Source organism: Mycteria americana, chromosome 7 (assembly GCF_035582795.1).
Source record: "Mycteria americana isolate JAX WOST 10 ecotype Jacksonville Zoo and Gardens chromosome 7, USCA_MyAme_1.0, whole genome shotgun sequence".
NCBI lineage: Eukaryota > Metazoa > Chordata > Aves > Ciconiiformes > Ciconiidae > Mycteria > Mycteria americana.
In genome coordinates, this window is record NC_134371.1 from 25,759,507 (window position 1) to 25,780,614 (window position 21,108).

The 21,108-nt window shown below is 48.1% G+C and overlaps 1 protein-coding gene across 1 annotated transcript in view; it reads left to right on the forward strand.

Moving 5' to 3' along the window:
• The window catches only part of GPC1 (glypican 1), a 222,731-nt gene that overhangs the window by 187,294 nt on the left and 14,329 nt on the right, over positions 1–21,108 (forward strand). The window contains exons 3-4 of the mRNA XM_075507446.1: positions 2,919–3,310; positions 19,595–19,760. Of these exons, the coding sequence (XP_075363561.1) occupies positions 2,919–3,310; positions 19,595–19,760 (558 nt within the window). The remainder of the gene's footprint in view (positions 1–2,918; positions 3,311–19,594; positions 19,761–21,108) is intronic.

The window sequence follows — 21,108 nt, forward strand, 5'->3', positions numbered from 1 at the left end:
AAAAATGCCATGTGTCGCTGTCTTTGGGACTAGCGATGGCTGAACTGTTGGAGTGGGGGGAGATACAGACTCAAATGAGTCCCTTGGGCAGGGATGAGAGGCCGCAGGCTTTGCAGAAAGCTTGTCCTACCCTGGCAAAGAGCTCCCCTCTGGCAGCTGGGGCAGGGGAACAGGAGTTGGGACGTGGGCAGCTGGGCCGCGGGGAGAGGGCAGGGGTCGAATCACCCTTTGTCTTGAGATTCAAGAGGAGAGGCTTTGATAAGCTCTGTTAGTACATGCTGCAGGTGTTTCTTCTTATTAAACTGAGGTCCTTTAGCAAAGTACTTTTTAATGGGATCAGCTTTTGATTTTTTTCATATTAGGAACCCCTCATTAGAAGGTAATTTTATAGGTGGCTTAGGTGCCTGTAAAAGCCCGCTGGCAACACACTTACACTGGTGTCTGTAGGAAGAAATCAGATTTTAACAGGGAAGATGGACAAGCGCATGCAGATCAGTCATTTGAGAGATGGAGAGATCCCAGTACAAATGTTTGGAGATACAAACTGCCAACCAGGTCAGGTTGAATAAAAATAAATTTCTTTCAAAAGTACACTTGAAAACCACAGTTTTTATTCAACATTTTAGATAACACTTTTTTATTTTCTGCGTAAGTGATTAAACCAAACTTCTGCTAAGACCTAGTTTGCTCACAATCTTTTAAAAGCACTTAAATCAAATTTTAAACTATTAAGCAGTACATGATTGTGGCTGGAGGAAGCCAGGCTATTAATGCTCAGTATTGGTTTGTTAAAATACTACAAGAAGTTTCAGTATTAGCAGCCTGTGCATTAGCAGCCAGTATTGGCAGCTGCAGAGGGTGTTTTCACTTGCTTGATCTGCTTGTTGAGTTTTAGCTTCACTCAAATCTGAGAAGCCAATGAGAGATTATTAATGTAGGAAAGCTTGTATGGCCCTTCCAGTCTGTGAATACAAACAAGACCCATGGAAATGAGCTTTACTAGTTCTAAAATTTTAGAGGTGTTTAATTGTAGTCAGTGCCATTCCCTCAAAAAATACTTTAATAAAGCTTTGTACATGCAATATGCATTTTTCTTTCTTTTCTTATATGCCTAGCACAGTGAAGTTAATTTATATACCTAAATACATGCTGTTTGATTTTAATTGAATAACAGTTTCCCTCCAACTAGAGCTTATCATACATCACCAAAAAAAACCCCAGTAATTTAGATTTAAAGAATAGTATAATCAGGTTTGCTTCAAAAAGGCCCTAAAAAGTACAAATGTAATTTAAATGAAAATTATTATTTAAATAATTTTTCCTCTCACTGACTTAAATGATTATTAAAGTTGCTTATGTAAATCAATAAATTGAATCAGGCCAGTACTGCTATGAGTTCCCCACTGAGCAGTCTCAGAGAGCCTGAAGGTAGCTGACAGTCAAGAGGATGGAAATACCTAAAGATGTTGGTAAAGGAGGAGTCGAATCTGTCATCTTTACCCTGCTGTATGTAGCAAGAGAGCGCATTTCTGTCACTTCTACGACCACTGAACCTAGGGTGTAAAACCATTTAGTTGTTTATACCTAAACAAAAGCAGGATGCAAATCCAAAAAAGCAAATGGGATGAGAACCTCGAACATGATAATGTTGGCCTCAGTTCAAAAACACTTGAGCACAACACTGTCTTTAAATACATAATAAGACGTGCCTGTTCTTGTCGCAGCACCTGGGACTCTGGCACACGCTTTACGGGCTGTGCCTCAGAGCCAGGGTGGCTGCAATGACTGGGGCTGATGGGGATGTCTCCGTGAAGGGTTGGCACCATCGCCAGTGGCAGCCCTGCTCCATCTCACCAGGGCTTTGGAAATAATGTGTTGGAAAATAAGCATTGGGGCAGGAAAGAAAGGCAGCTCAAACAAGTTGCACTGATTTCTCCAAAGGCAACTTCAAGTTGTGCAGTGGATCATGGTGTTTTTATGTCGGTGGGGATGACAGCTAGTCCGGGTAAAGCCACGTCCTCTTCAAGTAAATGTGCTGCCCCAAAGAAGAGCTCGTGCCTGCAGAGACCTTGTCTTTGTCTTTGACCTGTGCTTTGTGCTTCAGCCATGTGTGTTGTACTGGACTTCCGCTGGCTTCCCCAAATTATCAGTGCCTCAGCCAGGAATGGCAGGAGGTGCGGGGGGAAGTTCTGTTTCAAAATTGAAGAAGTTGCAGTCTTCTCCAGAAGAGCCCTCACTTCTGTGTGATGGTAAGAGCAGGCGATGCAGGAGGAATTCCAGCCTTTGACATGATGAAATGGAAGACTTTAGGTTATCTTCTAGATGAAATCTTTATCTTACTTCATTCTGGTGTGGATGCTAATATTGATAGACTAGTCTTACTCTAACAGCAGTCATTACGGGATAGACCTCCATTGCCAGAGCAGTATCCAGGCCTCCTTGTCTGTTTACGATGTTTTCTAGTGATGTTTAGCAAGTGCCAACTTCTGTGCCAGAAGCAGCTGCTTCTTGATTCGGGGTTGAGTGTCTCATAAGGCATCGGCTGACAATTGTGGCAAGTTATGGTATATGTCAGCAATGCCAGTTGATGCGTTCTGTAAAGAAAACCTGTGAGTAACACTATGGCACCTTACATGCTCAGAGGAGAGCCTCAATTTTGGTTCCAGGTGAGGCTGCCAGAAGCGGTGGAGAGGCCCAGACCATGGTGCTCTGACACTGGCACTGGGGGGTTCCTCCTTCAATCTTCTCAGCTGAGGCTCAAGACTGAGAGTGTGGGTAAGGTTGGTTGGAGGAAAAGCTCTGTTAGGGCCCCTCTCTTTTCTCAAGGCATTTGGTTGTGCTGCCAAACAGTGCAACCCTGTTGGATTCCTGCTTGTCTGACTGATGCATCACCATCTCCTTTTTTTTCCTCTCTTCAGGTTATTTCCAGGATTTGTTGAACAAGTCAGAAAAGGCCCTTTATGATGCTTTTCCAAGCATGTACGGAGAACTGTACACCCAAAACATGAAGGTCTTCAAGGACTTGTACAGTGAGCTACGCCGCTATTACCGGGGCTCCAACATCAACTTGGAAGAGGCCCTCAATGAGTTCTGGACACGCTTGCTGGAACGGCTCTTCAAGCTAATGAATCCCCAGTACCATATCACAGATGAGTACCTGGACTGCATGGTGAAACACGCAGAGCAGCACAAACCCTTTGGGGAAGTTCCCAGGGACCTGAAGGTGAAGGCAACCCGAGCCTTCATCGCTGCACGCTCCTACGCGCAGGGCTTTCTTGTGGGCAGCGACGTGGTCAAAAAGGTGTCTCAGGTATGTTGGGGTTCTTCCATCTTCTTCATCCTCAGATTGGCAGGAGCCAGTCAACTATGCTGTTAGAGAGAGGGGGGTTTATTTCCCCTGATGTTTTCATTACAAAGCAAGCAAGTGTTTTTCAGTTTTATAAAACAAACTGCTTGAGGGTCACCCATCAGTGGAAGGGAGCAGCAAGCCTGGACTTATACAGGCACTGATAGCGCAGAAGAAGCGAGGTATAACTCACCACAAATCAGTCTTTACCTCATTTTAACCTATGCAGCAGAGTGCCAAGATGTCAGTTGCCCAGGCTGTAAAGCCATTCTGTTGCTTGCCTAGATTCCTCGCGCTTCCCCGGCAGGGAAATGGCATGCCTCTAAATCATACTGCCTTATTTTCTTCCTTGATGGTGATATGATGTAGGGTGTGCAGAGCTGACCTGCCATGAGTGTGCTGGGAATACACGCAGAGAGATGCACTTTAGCAGTTGATGATGGGATTGCTGTGTCTGTTTATGTAGCCGTGTATATTTGTACAGCTTCTGTGTACAGAGAGGGTGAGTTTGTAAAGTGCATTGGGATCTTCAGGGATGAAGGGTGCTATATAAATGTAAATTAACGTGACTGAATCCAGGATTTGAGGAGAAAGGAAATTGGCTGTATTCTTTACTGCAGAAGCAGCCTTTCAGAGCCAGAAGAAGGTGATTGTCCTGAAACAGGATATTCAGGCTTTTCACACAGGTAGCGAGGAGAAAATCCATACAAAAAAATTACTTGCATACTGCATGTGGAGATGGCAATCAGCAGGTATGAGAATTAGGGCATGATTAAACTGTGAATGTAAAAATACAGAATCACAATTAATTTCCTTGGAAGGTAAAGCATGGTAATGCGTAGCAGAGGACAGTACTATTTGATGCAGAAATCCAGACTTTGATCTCAGGAAGAAACATCAGTGTGGTAACAGTGACAAATGGTTTAATTTATCAATGTGGAACTATAAAACTGTTCAGCTACCCAAAAGCCTTTGTACATCTCGTTAACATCACGCTCTCCTGACACTTAAGACAGATAAAAGAGGAAAATGGTGTAATTTCAGGGGGACCAAAGTAAAATATTTTTCATAAATCCTCTGAATGGGAGAGATTTCCAGCTCAATGTGCGTGATTCTGCCTGTAGCCGAGTTTGGTGGGTAAAGCAGGCTGGCAGAGCAACTGCAGTCATGGTATCAGCAGAAGGGAAGGACCTGAGATACCAACATGCAACATATTTTTCCCCTACCTTCATGTAGGCTTCTGACCCATTGGATTTTGATTCCGGTCCCCGCCTTTCTGAATTCTCCTCCTTCTCTTGGCATCACTTATCAAACGGGAAGTGGGGTACACAACCAGTCACAGATCCTCCTCTTCCCTCTGCCTCCCCCCAACCCATTCCTCCAGGATGGAGGGTCTTCCAGGAGGGTCCCAACCATTCTTCTCTCTCACAAGAGTCCTCCCTGGGGTTGCAGTTAACCCTGCATGTTGCTGTTGTGACACAATCTGCATGAACTGAGTTGGGAAACCTCAGCAAAGCCTCCCTGAGAGCTGATTTTGTAACGAAGGCCAAAACTGGCCCATTTCCCCTGTCTTCAGGAATGGGTTTAGTACTTTAGGCAAGAGGGGGTGAGAATGCTGAGGTGGGAAATCCATTTTATGGATGCCCTGGTAGCCCTCAGCTGTGTCTAAAATAAAAGGCCTGGTTTACCTACTTTCCTTTACTAGATGTGGATTTACACTAGTGCCAAATAGATGTGATGTGCTGAATGCAATCCACAACTGGTGCTTTGGTTTTAGTCATTTTTCATGTTGCTTTATACTTACAATATTAGCAGAAAGTGTATGACTTCTATTAAGATCAGAGACTGGGATTTGACTTTCCTGTCAGCTGGTCACAGTGGTCTTTAAAAAGAACTCTTTGAGCTGAAATTTCTTAGGGAGCAGCAGTGAGTGTTTTGGTCAGGAAGTCTGGGGAAAGCCTGTGGAAATGGACACGTAGAAATAAATTACCTAGCTTCGGCCTTCTGAAAAATTAGATTACTTTGGGTTTATTTATTTGCAAATCCCAGAAAAGCTACTGGTTTCTATTAAAACCCTCCTGGTTTCATCTGCTCACACACTTCCAGTTCAGTGTTTGTCACCTGTATCCTATCGCTGCTTCAGGTCCTCGTGCAGAATCTGCATTACTGGGCATCCTAGAGAAAGACTGGTGCTGTTGGCTAGATTTTCTGGCTGTCTTAAAATGGGGAAGAGCCTGCCTTGACTGAGCTACAGGTGGGGATTTTTGAGATTTCTTTAATCCCTGCACCCTCTTTGTTGTGCCCAAGCGGCATTTCTTCCCCAGCCTCCAGCTGCCCGATCTCACAGGAAGCCATCACATCGGGCAGCCCTTGGCCGGTGGCTGGTGGGCACGCAGGGATAGGAACAGGAGCGGTGTGCTGGGAGCAGGCACTCTGCATCCTGCTGGAGATAAATAGTTTGAGGGCAGCTGGGATGAAAATGGCAAAACCATTTTTCATCTTTACTGCGGTGCTAGCTTTTAAGGCAAAGTCACCCTGATAGACTGCAGGCTCTGACACCAAGATCTAAAGCTTTTAATGCCGTGGTTCCTGCCACCAACCTGGCCTCACCCTGACAGCGGTGGAAGCGCTGCCATCTGCACGGCGGCTGTCGGAGGGGGCCCGGAGGGCCTGGGGCACATGCATGGCTGGCGTGGCTCTTCGCAGCCTGGGCAGAGCGGCAGGGCTGGGGATGGATGTGTGGGTTGGCACCCTGCCCTGGACAGGGTTAGGAGTTGCCAATGTGCCACACGTGAGTGTGGGTGTTGGATCAGCATCTCTGTGTTCACATTCAGGTTGTGTGTTTCTGTAGCCATTCTTTTGGCACAAATTGCAGGTTTTCATTTAAGTTGCATGATGCCAAGTGCATTTTTCATTATCTGCATGAAGTAGCAGCTACCAAAACAGCAGCAGCACAATATCTCTAGTGAAGGGCACACAGAGAAGGGGCTCCCCCAGGGATGCACACCTCGTGCTGTGTGCCAGGGCAAGAGAGAAGAATATCCCAGTTTTGTTTAGGATCCTTTTCTTTGGTTGTGAGATTGGCAGCTACCCAAAAGTAGCATTTGCTGCAACTCTGAGCTTCACGTGAACAGACGAAGACCTTGTGCTGGGAGACTTGCTGCCTGCCAGCTGCTTCTCAGAGATCCACGCTTGGTGCAACCAATTGCCGTGTTCAGCAATGAGAGCAAGAATACACTCCTGTGAAATACATGGTGTAGGTGAATTGAAATACTGGGTGGGGGGGAGCAAAACTGAGATTGTAAAAATGGCAAGGGCTGAGAGATAACCCCTTATAAAACAAAAGCAAAAAATCCTCAGAGAGATGCAGCATGATGAATAACAAAACTAGTGAGGATATTCCTGTTTATTACTCACATTATGATACTGCTCAGGCATCTAACTCTTAGGTCAGGACTATTGCACAAAGTGCTGTGGGGACAGGTAGCAGAGATGATCCTGTCTGCACCAGGGCATCCAAAAAGGGCAGTGAGACTGTGCACAGGTCTTTGCTGGCCTCCTGGATCTCAGCGCCATGCTCATGCTGCACTGACGGACGGGGAGGAGAGCTGCCCTGTGCGCGTCAAAAAATGTTCAGAGTCCTCAAATTCCCCTCGGAGACCTGACAACCTGTGAATCTCAGGTGAGAGCACAGAAAAAGTAAAGAAATAATGTTCCATTTCCAAAGGCAGGGAGAGGAGATGTTTTAAAATGAATTTTGCTCATGAGTCAGAAAGTGAGTTATTAGGACAATTTTTCCTTTGCTGGATCGTTGTTGCTTCTTGCTCCTGAATTTTAAGTTTCCCCATGGTAGTAGGGATTGATGTGAAGGAACACCAGCTACGTAAGCAAGAAACACTTAAATAATCAATGTTAATAGTTGTTTGCATTTCCTTTTCTCAGTAGATGTTCTTAAGGCTCATCCTCATTTGAGTTTGAAACAAAATATGATTATTTTCTTTACTAATTATAAGCTTTTTCACTAAATCCTGTATTTCATTTTACTGATGAAGGTCATCTATAGGTACATTTTTATTTAAGCAATACTGTGTCTCACAATACATTTCGGCCTCATTTTTTAAACTTTTATGTTAGTATAAGGTAAATGGCAGCTTTCCTATTTACCATATGAGTAATTTTTAAACACATGGTGGGTCAAGCTGCATTTGGATGGGAACTGAATTCCAATTAAAAAGGCCCAAAAATAGAATTTTTATAAATGTTTTTAATAGTTAAGTGAATGTGCTGGACACACATGGAAAATAACGTTTATCTAAACATCCTTTACATTTCCAACAAGTCAATAATATAACAAAGACAGTATGGTCATTCCTGGTCCTCATGTCCTTTAAGATTGTAGCCATTTCTCATACGCCACTTTTTTTCCATAGCTTGGAAGGACATAGTTAACTTCTGTCTTTCAGCTTCCAGTTGGTTTTTGGGTGAGGCATAAAATTGATCTGACTGAATAAAATGAAGTGAAGAATATAATCTTTTTCACACACTTATGAAATCACTGTGCTAAAACAGCTCGAGTGCAGTGAACTGCTGTCCCATGTGCTTGGTGACACATCTCCATCCTTTCAGTGGCTTGTCTTTATTTAGAGCATCAGCAGCAAGTACATACAACCGTAGATACCATTTTATTTCATTTAAAGGATTTCGCTTTTGTAATAAAATTAAGCATTTATCTAAATTGGCCTCCTCTTCATCCTGAAAAGACAATCTTAGTGTTTGTAAATAGATGTTATGAGAATGTTATTCCATGGCACTGGCAAGTGGCAATATCTTCATATGACCATGTTTATTTCCTTTTCACTGGATGTTATCCCACCTCTTGCTTTGGAGCTGTTCAGCTTTTGCACGGCAGAGGTGTGTGTTCTTGTGTTATGATGATGACTTGGCGGCAGGATGCCATTGTGCAGAGACTAGCTTTGCCCCAAGGAGCCATAAAGTGCCATAGTAAATTATCTCTCCATCTGGGAGAAGCTCTCATCTGGGACCTGCTCCCACCAAGGGAGGTAGCATTTTCTTTCAGGGAGATCATCTGTTTGCTTGCATGGGATTTAATAAGCCTCCCACCTTCAGACAGCAGCTACCTGTACCTATAGACAGCTCTGCTTGGTAACATACCATTCATCCAGGAGTCCAGCCCCAGGTCTGGCCTCCTCTTTAAAAAAATGAGGGGAGGTAATGCCAGACGGAATCCTGCAGGATCTCCGTGTGGGACACAAACAGTGGGGAGCAGCGGGTCCCAAGGGTGCTGGCATCACCAGCAGGGATGGAGGCGGGATGCAGCTCACCACAGCCAGGTACAAACAGCAACTGCTGGAGCGTGCTGGGTTTTTTTCTTTTTTTTTCCCTACTGTCATTGCAAACCACCAATGGGACTTTCTGAAAATGAGCTGGTCAGTGCCTGTGCTAAAAGTTTGTGCTGCTGCAGACCCAGCAGTAATTCATAGGGTGGAAATGCCACAAGCACCCTTTGCAGGTCTGGCTGTATTCAGGAGGATGAGTTGAGAAGCCTCTGGTACTTCAGACACCCCTGCCTGTGGACACCACCTTAGACTACAGGCTGAAATAAGCTCTTGCACCTTCAGGGACTAGTTCTTGCAGCAGCTCCTGGGCTCACTCCCTCCTGCCTGCGCAGAGCCTCTGGCACTGCAGGGCCTGCGGGTGCGGAGGGCTGGGACATGCCCTTCCTTGCCGAGGTCAGTGTCGCCTCTGCTGAAGTGTCTCATGTTTTCTTGGCGAGCTGTCCCTGGGCAGTTTTTATGTGGGATTGCATGGCTTAAAACGTTTTAGATCTAAGTCCCAGTCAGCCCGATTGCCTCTGCAAACCCAGAAGCTTAATATCCCTTTCCCCGAACTGGCTTTGCTCGCAGACGAGGGATGACAAACGACTTTGTACAGCAGCTCCTGCAGCCCCACACTCACCCCTTGCAGCCTGCTGCTCTTTTCCAGCACTGCTGCATGTAAAGCTAGGGAGAGAGTTTTGCAGGAACGTTGGAATTTGTTTGGACAGATTCAAATCGAGCTAAATGGGGAGCATACAGTCTTGAACACATCCTTATGTATTTCACATATAACTTTCCAGTATTTCTATGCATTATTATGTTTAAATCACAACACTTCAGGGATAAAAACCCATAGGTGTTTTGAATATAATAGAAATAATGCAGGGAAGTAGATATATGTCTCCCATATTTACCTGGTGGTTAAAAGTCTAGTTTTAGACTTTTAAGTCTAAAAGAATCTAGTTTTCAAACTAGATTAAAAGAATTAATCTAGGTTAAAAGAATCTAGTTTTCAAAGGATTGAAAATTGTACCAGCTGGAAATAACTGTTTCAGATGAACAGAGCAGGGAGTGTGTTGAATAGGCAGGTGGTGGCTTGCAGTATTTTCCTCCAGAGGGAGAAGAGCATGACAGCACTGTCTATCCACATGAATCTTCCTCATTTTAATATTTGAAGGCAGTTAGGCACGACAGAGGAATCCGAAGGTGCAGATCCTCCTGGTTAGCAGTGGGTCCTGCCCTCGGGTCTGGTGTGCCTCGCAGGCTGTACTGCCTTCTGGAGCCATCGTCAGTGCCCTCTGGAAGTGCCCTCACCGCTGGCTATGGAGGGAGACAGGGCCAACTCTGCTCCCTGTTTTGCTGCCCCAGTTTGGCTGGATTACTCTAACCTTCCTTTTTTTTATGTTTTTTTTGGCTGCTGTGCTGGCCATTTGGCTGCTGTGCTGGCAGGGATGGACCCAGGCAGTGTGTCTGGCCTCAGGCTTAACAGCAGCTCTGGTTTGCTGGAGCACGAAGGGCACGGATTTGGCATCAGCCTCCATGCTCTGTGTTCCTCACCCTGTCCTGAGCTGAACACAGTGAAGTGAAAGCAAGAGGGTCACCGAACTGCGGGGTCATCTGTGCCCTACCCCTGCCATCGGACCCTAGCACAGCCACTACGCAGCACTCTACGCCTGCACCCCGATCGCTTTCTGATCCCTGACAGGGATTTGGAAATATGCTTGATGTATCTTGAATGATGGGCTTGGTGAGGCTTAAAACTCACCGTGCTCCAAGGACTCGTGGCTGTGCATTTGCAGAAGGAGGATGCAAAATAATGACTGAAGTGATTATACAATTCATTAGACTTTGAAAGAATCATATTTCTGTCAGCCCCGCAGCTGTTTCTTTAGAGTTTTATTCTGAAAGATTGGAAAGCTTGGTTCATTTAACACACATCAAGGTGCTAATTACATCAGGGCTGGTATAAACATGCACAAGGCAGCTGCTGACCATGTGGTGGAGAGAGCAGGGTCTGCTCCCTGTGCCGGCTCCCCCATGCCGGCGGAGGGCTGGGAGCACCTGCAACTCCCGCTCCTTTCACCGGGGAAATTAGGTGCTGACAGCCCGGTGCATGGAGCAGCCATGGCCCTGATTTCCAGCTTGCACACGTGGAGATGCAAAGAACAGCACAGCCCTGCTTTTTTTGGCCATAATATTTGAGAGTCCTTGTGTGGGGAGACTGTAAAAATGAAATGTTTCCCAACATGAAATTGCCACGTTGCAGATATCCCTGATCACAGAGCCCGCCAGCTCCATGGCAAAACACAAACTTGTCCTCCCAGTACTGGTCTTGTTATAAAAGGGAGGGCAAGGCTGGCTTTCTGAGCGTGTTCCTGGGCTGCCGTTCATCCCGCGGGTGGCTCAGCCACGCTCCTCACCGCTGGTCTGGCAGCGGTGAGGAGCTGCTCTCCTGCTTGGCCTTTTTTTGTAGCTGCCGTTCTTCATACTGACAACTTTATCCCAACTGTACAATTCCAACTGAGGGATTTGGGGTAATTGGAGTGGCTCTGAACACCCACCTGCATTTCCCAGTGCACACGGCCTGATCTGTGAATTGAAGAGCTGACCTATTTTCTCTTAAACACTGTCCCAGAATGGGTTTTTCACAGCTGGCAGGAAAAAATTCCCTTACTTCTATCCCTTGAAAACATGCATGAGAGGGTAAGTGACGGTGCTACAAATGCCTCGGCTGCAGCTGCCTGTGTAGCTGTGTTCAGCCCCTGAACCTGTGGAGGTCTCCAGCTATAGGTGCTTTCTGCCTCTAGCTGCCCAGGACACGTGCCTACCTCTAGAAAGCTGCCAGCTATCTGCGGGCTTTAAAACATCTGTTGGTTTGGAAACTTAAGTTGCCTGATGTCACTGGGTTTAACTGATGCTTCTGGAGGTTAGAATGGCCATTCAGACCGTAAGTCCTACCTGGAAAAATATACCTGAGAGTTAGTGCAGGCACATTTTGACATATATCTGACGTGTCTGGAGGTATTTTGTGTTCACCCCAACCATCCCCGCATCACGCCAAAACCACAGCCAGGTGCTACAGGTCCCTGTGCCCACCTTGGGTCTGCACTGCTCCTCAGAGGCTAGAGCCATGAAGGGACCAGGAGAGCAGCTGCATGGCAGGGATGTGGTCCGGCTCGGTGAACACCAACACCATGCCACAGAGAGCTCCCTGTGGGCCAACCTCATACTCCCTTGGGCAAAATTTTTAGAGGGGACAGAGCCCACAGAACAAAACCTCCACCGACAGCATTAGGGACTAGCTCAGCCTTCTCCCTCCATCAGCCAACCTGCCTGTGTCCCCATGACAAGCCTGGGGAGTTGACAGCACTTCCAGCAGCCTGTATTTTTCACCCAGGCCTCTTTCTCCATCCCCAGATCTCTCCCCTCTACCTAACCCTGGTTCCTCTGGGAAACAAGGCACAGATGGCTCACAGCAGCCTGGGGGTGAATATGGAAGGGGAGGGGGGGGTAGGAAAAATACCAGCAAGAGCTCAGCTTATTTTATTGGTGTTAAATGCCTTTCAGATGTACTTAAAGACCCCTGAAGGCCGAGGAGTCCCATCACATTGCAGCTAGGCTGCAGGTTCTCATTTGCTTTTAAGCCAGGCTTCAAAAGGAGAAAGGATTTGGGTTGGGGTTTTTTTTTCTTTTTTTTTTTTCTTTTCCTTGTTTGAAGTGAGCACTTCAGAAGCAGCATCTGCAGCTTGGCTGCAGGTTCTGGGTGCCAAAGGAGCTGGTCACCTCCTGATGGGTGCAGGAGGAGCCCTGTGCCAGCTGCAGGAGGAGCAGAGCCGGGCTCACCCCTCGCAGCTGGCCGGAGCCAGGCATGCTGTGCCCGAGAGCTGGCGGCACAGCCCGACCACACGCCGTGCTGCTGCAGTAGCAGCTTGGTACTGCCACCATTAAAACAATTTTCCAGATGCCTGTGGCTTCCTAAAGCTCAACCTTTCTCCAATGCTCAGGAAGCTGGGAGGAGGAGGGAGGATCATCGCTCGATCAAAAAGACCCTGTAACTCCTGGACATGATGTACAGAGCTTGTCCCAGCACTAGTGCCTCTTTGGTCGCTGTTCCCCAGGGCCTTCCTCTCTGCATCCCACACTTCATTCTTTGGTCTTTCCAGCCACCTTTTCAGGAAATAATTGGCTTGGATAAAGAAACGCTTTTTGGAGTGAGGAGGGTGTAGCCACTTTTAGCTAAAAAAGAACATTTGTGAAAACTCAGTAACATATAAGACTCATATCATCACTTCCATGGTCCTTTCTGTGCCGTGATATTACTCAGGGTGTTTCAGATGCTCTTGAATATTTTCCAAGCAGTAGGCATTAGGGTAACAGTAGAAAACACATCTTTTCTTTGCACCTCTCTGTTCTTCTGTGTGAGCTGTCAAATGAGGTCCCATTTCAGAAGGGTAAAAAACCTCCCACTATTGTAGTGGTCCAGGTTCAGAGATGTCCGGGGTCAGGCCAAGAGGAATTGCACCTTTCTTCTGCATCCCTTGTGACGTGCGCCAAAGCTTACGCTGAGAAGAGGTCTACAAATGAGTGGGTGTTGTTTGGAAAATCAACATATAACCTGGGTAGGTGCTTTAGTGGGAGAAAGAACAGATAACAGTGGGTCTGAGAGAGAAGTGTCCCATGGCTCTATAAAACGTGCTTTTGTTATCTGTAAGCATGTGTATCTGTGCAAAGATGGGTAACTTGCGTTGAACATGCAAATCACAAGTTTGATTAGTTCTTTAAAGGCACAGAGGAAGGACAAGAAGGCTTTTTCCTGTGTTCTGGAAAAATCTAGCCCGTTTTGACCAGAGCACTACCCTGCTGCTGTGTGTCCTACAGAGATTAAAGCCCTGGCCGTCCCAAGAACTGTCTGCACTCAGGTGTCTTCAGTCCCTCGTGTGTCTGTGCAGGGGTGTCTCACCTGTTTGAGCTGAGTGCTTTCCCCTTCTACAAGTAGTTTCGCCTCCATGTGTCTTCGCCTCAGAAAGTTTATAACTGTTCTGAAGTTATGTTTTATGAAGGACAACTTAGCTCTCCTCAAATGTGTCTCATGCAGGGAGACGGAGTAGGTGACTGCTTGTTATCCCTGAGCTTCCAGTGTTTCTCTAATTCTCTGCTTGGAAAGCATATTCATAAAATACATGGCAGGAGCTTTTTTTTTGTTAGAAGCCTTTCACACTGAATGTTTTCTAAATTGGCTGGGGGGTGGCAAGCAACCCAGCTAGCGACTAATCCCCCAGCCCATCCTCTCAGCAAATTGCTTGCGAAAGTCATTAATTTTACTGTAATTGATTTAAACATTGCTCAGGAGGAGGAAAAATTAGGGAAACCAATGCTACTCCGAATGCTGAGAATTATGTGCTCTCAATTTTCTGTCATATTATCTCCACATGTGCCCGTTCTCTGCTGGCTGCTGTGCAAACGCCAGTGCTGAATAGTCGCTCGGTGAGCCCCAGCTCAGCGGTCGCATTGGGTGGCTGTGCTGTGAGCTGTGCAAACCTGCAAGCAAGCTCGGGCTCCGTCTGAGACATGGTACAAGAGAGTCTGCAAAGATCTTTTGCTCTGGCAAAGCACTTGCCTCCAGCAATTCACATCTGGTCGAGTGGCTCCATCAACAAAGCATGGGCACATCAGGCTTTGGAAAGTAGCCATGGAAAAGCACAGAGCTCGGCTCTTGCTACAAGCCACAGTTGCGGGATAATACCTGATGACAATCTCCTTGAAATATCAGCGCTTATGGTGGACTAGGGCTTTTTGTGAGGCAGCCACCTGTTCCCATTGCATTACGTCATTGCTACTCGAATCAACTACTGTATCCCCAACTGTAAAGTAAGTTTAATTAAAATGAGTTATTGCTCAATACCAATTTGTCCCCTATTTTGGGTTTATCTTAGAAGATAATATTTTTTCCTTATCACTTCATCACTGGGCTTACATTTTAAGGGACTGTACCCACTGATGTCACTGGGATGAGAATAGAGTATGTGGATTTTAGCTGAGCAATGACGTAGGAACAATGTATTTTTAAGCTGGGCTTAGCTTTGTTTTGCATATTTATTTATACCTCTGACAACTGAATGAGGAGCGCCCTGGCTCCAAGCCATATCTCTCAGTAATAATTTTTTTTTCAGATCCTTGAGAAATGGCTTCTCCAATGTATTGTGCATGTTCTCTTGACATCTTAATGCAGTTTCTAGGTCACTGAGCTAAGAAAAGACTATAGGTGCCACTAAAGTTAAAGGAGAACCATGTCTCCTTAAAGGAGAATCAGCTACAGGCCGGGCCCGGTTGATGGTACTTAGAGAAATCAATTATTGTCATGTACTGTCTTCATGCTGTGCCAGATCATTTAAAGATGAAGAAATTATGTTAGCTTTCACTCTATCTGCAGGAGTTTGCATGCTCCTGCTTTCAGGCCACCTGTGATGAATAGAGGACGTTGCTTATTGATCTGTCAGTTATTGCAGATCTGGGCTGGGAAGCCAGAGGGGCTCTCCATCAGGTCTTAGCTGGCATCCATTAACTATTGGGCAGGGGGGTAGGTCCTAACGTTTCAGGTTCTTTTAAAGGTTGAAGGGTGAAAGCAGAAGCACAAGGAAGTGAAGATGTCTCAATGTGCAGGTGGAGGTCAGTCTTGACTTTGCCAGCCTGGAGAAACTGCTTCACTCTTACTGTGGGCATGTTTATCTGGAACGAACTGCCATGGAGGGCGCATGGTCCCACGGCTCCAGCCTGAGGAGCTCTTCTCCCCAGTGACACTGCTGGAGCTGGCCGTGCCAGAGAGGTGAGCAGGCAGGAGAGCTGCAGTGCTCTCCGGGTTGTGTTGCTGTATCCATACAAGGGAGGGAATCTCAGCCTCTCCTAACTGGGGCTGGGATTCCCCTGCATGGATTCCCCCGCGTGGATTTCAGTTGTGCGTGGCACAACTGAAAAAACCCTGGAAGTTTACTTCAGCAGACTAATCCACAAGGACTAAGAGATGTTTGAAGGACTCCATTCCTTAACATGCTGCAAATGCCCCAAAGGGATGGTGCAGGATCAGGGCCGGGAGGGGCTCTGGGACCCCCAAGCCTTTGCTCTCCTCTGCACTGTGTGGAGCAGAAGTCCACGGGCTGGGTGGAACGACAAGGAACTGAGCTCTGGCCAAGCAAAACATGCAGAAAATACTCTCCAAAATTCCTCTTGTGCTCTCTCATCCCTGTGTTCTCGGTTCACCTCTGCAGCCTGCCTTTTCACAGGAAGAGTGCTGCTGCCAACAGGAGAGGTTTGAGTCGTTCTTTGGGGAAAGGGAGTGGGGCCTGGCCTCTTCCACCTGCAAAAATTAATCCTTACCCTTTTTGCCAAGAGATTAAGTTGAATAGTTGGCACCTGCCAGATTCAGTGGAGCAACAGCTGGTGGTGGATGTGTCACCTGCTCGTCTTCAGAGGAGAGGCTCTGGGGCAGGGGAGCAGGGGCGAGGGGTGCCGCCTCGCCAGGACGCTGCAGGCTCCCTGTACCTGGGGCAGTGTGGCACTCCACTGTCCTCCAGGAGACAAAGCCACCTTGCGAGAGTGACAGGCTGGCAGTACACACGCAGCTCCTCTCTGACATCCAGAAATGATCCTTACTGAGGTGCCAAAGCAGCTTTTTTTCCCCCCAGACCCTCAGGAGCTGAGCCTGAGCCTCAGGCGCCATTGTCACCCAGTGCTCTGCCTGCACCCGCTGCCCCAAGGCAGGTGGCAACAGCCCACAAGAGCTGCATGGCCAGGAGGCGGCTGCTCTGTGGCCACCGGTGTGGACGCAAGCCATGTAGCTGGGGACAGGTGGTTTTGGCTGGCTGACAGCCGTGGAGAGGTCGAAGGGAGGTGGGTTGCAGGACGGCAGGCAGCTGTCTGCATCACGGGGAGCCTTGGCAGCTGCCCACGCTCACCAGTCATGCCGGAGGCCAGATGGAGTAGGTGGGCACCAAGGAGCAGGCCCCCGCTGCCACTCCCCTTCTGCAGCTCTGTGTGGTGGCAGGGCACGGGTGGCCCTGCACGATTACTCTCTGGTGGGCGAGAGAGTGCTGTGCTCAGGGTGTGAAGGTCCTTTCTGTTTTGTCAGAAAAAGACAGGCACAAAAATAAATGCAGAGACCAGGATAAATTCTGCAAGCAGAAATACTTGTGAAAAGCCCACTGGGTGTGTCACAACCTTCATTTAAATACGGGCTCGCTGTGGTCACCTGGGTAGCTCCATACAGTTGCTGGGTTTACACCGTACTTTAAAGCTAAGCATGTTGGAGATGCTTTTCTGAGCCAAGATCTGTTACTTGCCTCTCCCCGTGTCCCCTGTGGGCTCTGGCCAGGTACCAAATAGCTTTGTTTTCTAGCTGCTGGTGGCTGTTCTCTCTGCCACTGGATGGCTGGCCCACACCACCCCAGAGTGTTTCCTGTGCAGGCGATGCTGCACTCCCGCTTTCCAGCCAAAGCACTTCAGCACCCTCCACTCCAAATTGCTGCGCAGTGCAATCGTGGATGTACGTGGGTGCAGGCAAACCATCCCACTGCTCCCTAGTTCTCATCAGAACTGTGGAAAGCCCCACGTTTCAGGCCCAGCTATGTGACTCATTTGTGCCGCAGCTCCCAGGATGTTGCAGCCCGGTTTGTGCTGTGCGAGGCTACAGTGCTCCGTGGCCACAGCTGGGTAAGCCGGGACGAGCGGTGACAGGGCGTGCCAGTAAAACACAGAGGCAGAGTTGTGTTCAGGACCTGATTGTCTGTGCAGGTTACATGCTCTGGTTGGAGCTTCACCGTATAATTCATCTTCGCAAATGCTCTGTCTGGGGAAGGAGAGGTCGCAGCTCCTTTCCTGGCTGCATCTCCTGGTTTCTGTGTAAATGCTCTGTTTTCGGAAGGTCTTCAGCTACAGCCTGTGTTAGTGTTCAACGCCTGTTGTCTTTTCAGTCACTATTCAGTCATGGTTATTTAAACCCTGAAATGAAAAATGAACTATTCTTTTGTTTGCCTGTCCCCCTGCTTTGTTGCATCCCCTCTCGATCACCGAGGCAGGAGACAGCGGTACCTTCGCCGGCTTCTCCCAGGGATGAAGCGTGTGGCACCCGTGCAGTGCAGCGGGACAAAGCCTCCATCTCCTGGTGGCGGAGCCGCACGGCAGCCAGGTGCCGGTTTCTGTCTGCCGGAGTTGTCCCAGAAAGGAGGCAGGAAGCTCACAGAGGAAGCAAAGCAAAGCCTTGGCGTGTGTGGTGTTTCCAGCAAGGCTCAGCACCTCTGGCCGTGGTGGAGCCCGGCCTTTATCCGCAGGCATCTCAGGGGTTGTTGTGGCTGCTAAGGCAGGGAAGCGGTCTCCGATTGGGTTCTCTCTCTGAGACCTAGAAATTTTTGTCCTGGTCCTGAAGAAGGTTCTCATGAGCTTATTTTAATGCATTCCTGCCTGATGAAGCCCCAGCACCATCCAACATCTGTTTTCCAAGGCTGACTGGAAGTGAGGTGCTATCGTGCAGGCAGTTTCAGGAGGCGGGAGCTTAGGGATTTTCTCTCTTAACCTCTGATAGTGGGCTCAGCACGTTCACACTTCCTAAGGGTACCTCAGAACTGAATCTTTCTGGAGTTCCCCAGAAGAAACTTAAAAGGCCATGTTCAAACTATTTTTCACAAGTAATAAAGAGGTCAGGGCAGTTCTTAGCATTGCAGCTGCAGCTCGAGGATCAGGGATTTTGCCATGTCAGGATTTGCCCCTTCCATCACTTTTCCCCCTTTGGGCTCCTTGTGAGTGCCGAGTACCTGGTACCAAGGGAGACTTGCATGCAGACACTTAAGTTTACTTTTGCAAATGGTTTTAAAAGAATGAAAAGGGAATTGCAAATGCATCTCAGTAAAAACAGAAAAAGACAATGGGGAAAATGCTTCAGCAATAAGACAGAGGAGCACTGAGCTCTGCCAGCATCTCTGCAGGGTCTGCCAGGTTGTTATGCAACCCTCAGCTTACACTGACAGTCCCTTGCCCGTGGCAGTCGGAGAGGGACAGTTGTCCTATGGCCAGCGGGCTGAGGGGACTTTGACATGCTGCAGAGGCTGCAGCACTGTTCTCTGGGCTCTGCACATGCGCTGGCTCTGTGCTTATGGGACCAGGATGGTTTAATTAAAGGTGGCAAAGCTGCCTCCAGAGTCACCTCTGCAAAGCATCAACTGCACATGCAGTGCCTGCGAGCCGCTGGCATGGCGTGTGTTGGCCCGCATCACCGGCTGCCTGCAGCTCCTGAAGTGCTTTCAGAGAGCAATCACTTGCCAGTGTCAAGTGCTCTCAATTGTATTTTTGGAATTGTTCAAGTCTTCCCCCAACACCATCCTCCTTTCCAAAGATGCCAGCTGAGAACTTTCCATGTTCAGGCCTCCACTGTGCATCCCCCAGGAAGCCAGAGATGCACTTTGTGGTGGGACACCTGTGTCTGCCAGGCAGTGGCAAACAAACCCTTCCTGCAGGAACGGCACGGCAGTGGCACTGATGGCAGAGGCTCCAGGGGCACATGTGCACCATGTGTCTGGGTCACAATTACAGCCGGTGGACAGCCCAGGCTGTCCTTGTGGCCACCAAACCTGGCTGGAAAGGGGGATGGTGCTCACATACGGGTTTTTCCAGAACCCTGGATTCAAACACAGCCCAAGGAAATAGCAGCTACCTCAGAGGTCCTGTCCCTCCGACAGGGGTGACACCCAAGGAAGAGTGGGGGAAGGAGAGGCAGTGAGAGGGGAAGCAGCTTCCCCAAGGCCACGCAACCAGGGAGCTGTGCTGCCTTTCAGATCACACCAAGCTCCTTCACTCCAGGGAAGGGAAGAGTTTGCCCACATGCCCACCTGACCAGCCTGTGCGTCTGACTCTGATCTCTCTCCCCCAGGTATCTCTCAGCCATGAGTGCACTCGCGCCATCATGAAGCTGATGTACTGCCCACACTGCCGGGGCATGTCCAGCGTGAAGCCGTGCAACAACTACTGCCTGAATGTCGTGAAGGGCTGCCTGGCCAACCAAGCGGACCTGAACACCGAGTGGAAGTACCTGATGGGTAAGATGGCCTTACTCTGCTGCAGCACAGCTGCCTCTCACAGCAACTTTTGAACTCTCTGAGGTAGTGTTTGACAACTAAAGAAAGGACCGTTGGAGGCTCTTTTACACCACAGTTTCTCTGTCCGTGATCTGACGCCTAGAAGCTATTGCAGGACATTTTGCTGGGCTTTAATACCATCAGAAAGGACACTTCTAGGCTGGCTAACAAGGGCTTAAAGAGTTTTCATCTTGCCTGTGCTCATTTGGGATTGCCCACACTTTGCATTCAAGTAATTCTTCCTTCCCTCCCAAGTGTTGAAGCTTAGGGTCAGATCCTGCTACCTGTACGCTGTCAGAGCTGCCTCCTCATCTATACCAGAGCACTTGTGAGAGCACAGGAGAAGCACTTGCTGCCCTCCTTGGGAGGTAGTCTAGAAACTAGTCATAAACTGTTTCCATGGGTGGAGAGCAAAGGGATCAGAATTGCATACTTCTAAATGGGAAGAGGTGTCTTAAACAAATACATGGAGAGGGAGAAGTCACAGGCATCACCAGGAATGGGAAAATTAGGCTTGTATTTTAAATAAGAAAAGAGCTTATTTCACTTTTGTTTTGTCGTTCAGCTAAGATGATGGGTCTCTTAAAGTGGGTTGTATGTGTATAGAGAGATTGAGTTTAAAGCCAGAAAGATCACTGTGATGGTGTGGTCTGATCTCCTGTGCAACACAGACTGGAGAACTTCAACCAGGCGTTTCTGCAGGAAATTCTGCGTTGCTTGATCAGACCTGGGCATCTCTTTTAAGAAGTCCTCACGTGTCACTCAGCTGTTTTTCCAGAGCCTGTGGCTCCTGGTTTAAATGTGAACTGCTGCTGAGAGTGGCTTGTGGAGCTGATGGGCATGGTTTAAGGCTGGTGAGGATCTGTGTTTAGAAAGTGGTGTGTTTGTGTTACAGTGCACACCCTCTCCCCCTCTGCAGTCCATCAGGGGAGGTTATTTGCAATGGTAAAGCTCTCACTCCTCCTTGTGCCCACTAAGCATCACCCAGCAAGCTCCTCTTTCTCTCCCAGGTTGTACATTTAGACCTGGAGTGATCTGAGACCTGAGGGAGCCTTGATGTTTGTCTGAGCTCACGGAAGGCAGGCACCAGGGGAGATGAGCTTCGGGCTTGGCCTTTTCCCTCGTCTTGGCTCCTGCTGCCTGGCCAGCAAGACTGCCAGCTCACTGGCCAGCTGCAGCCCGACAGGCTGGCTCAGAGTTGATGTGTGGTGGTGTTAACGATAAAAATCCCACTGAAGCTCAAGGAGTGTCATCTGCCTCTCAAGGGACACTGCAAAATAAATATTGAACAACTGCACATAGAGGCTGG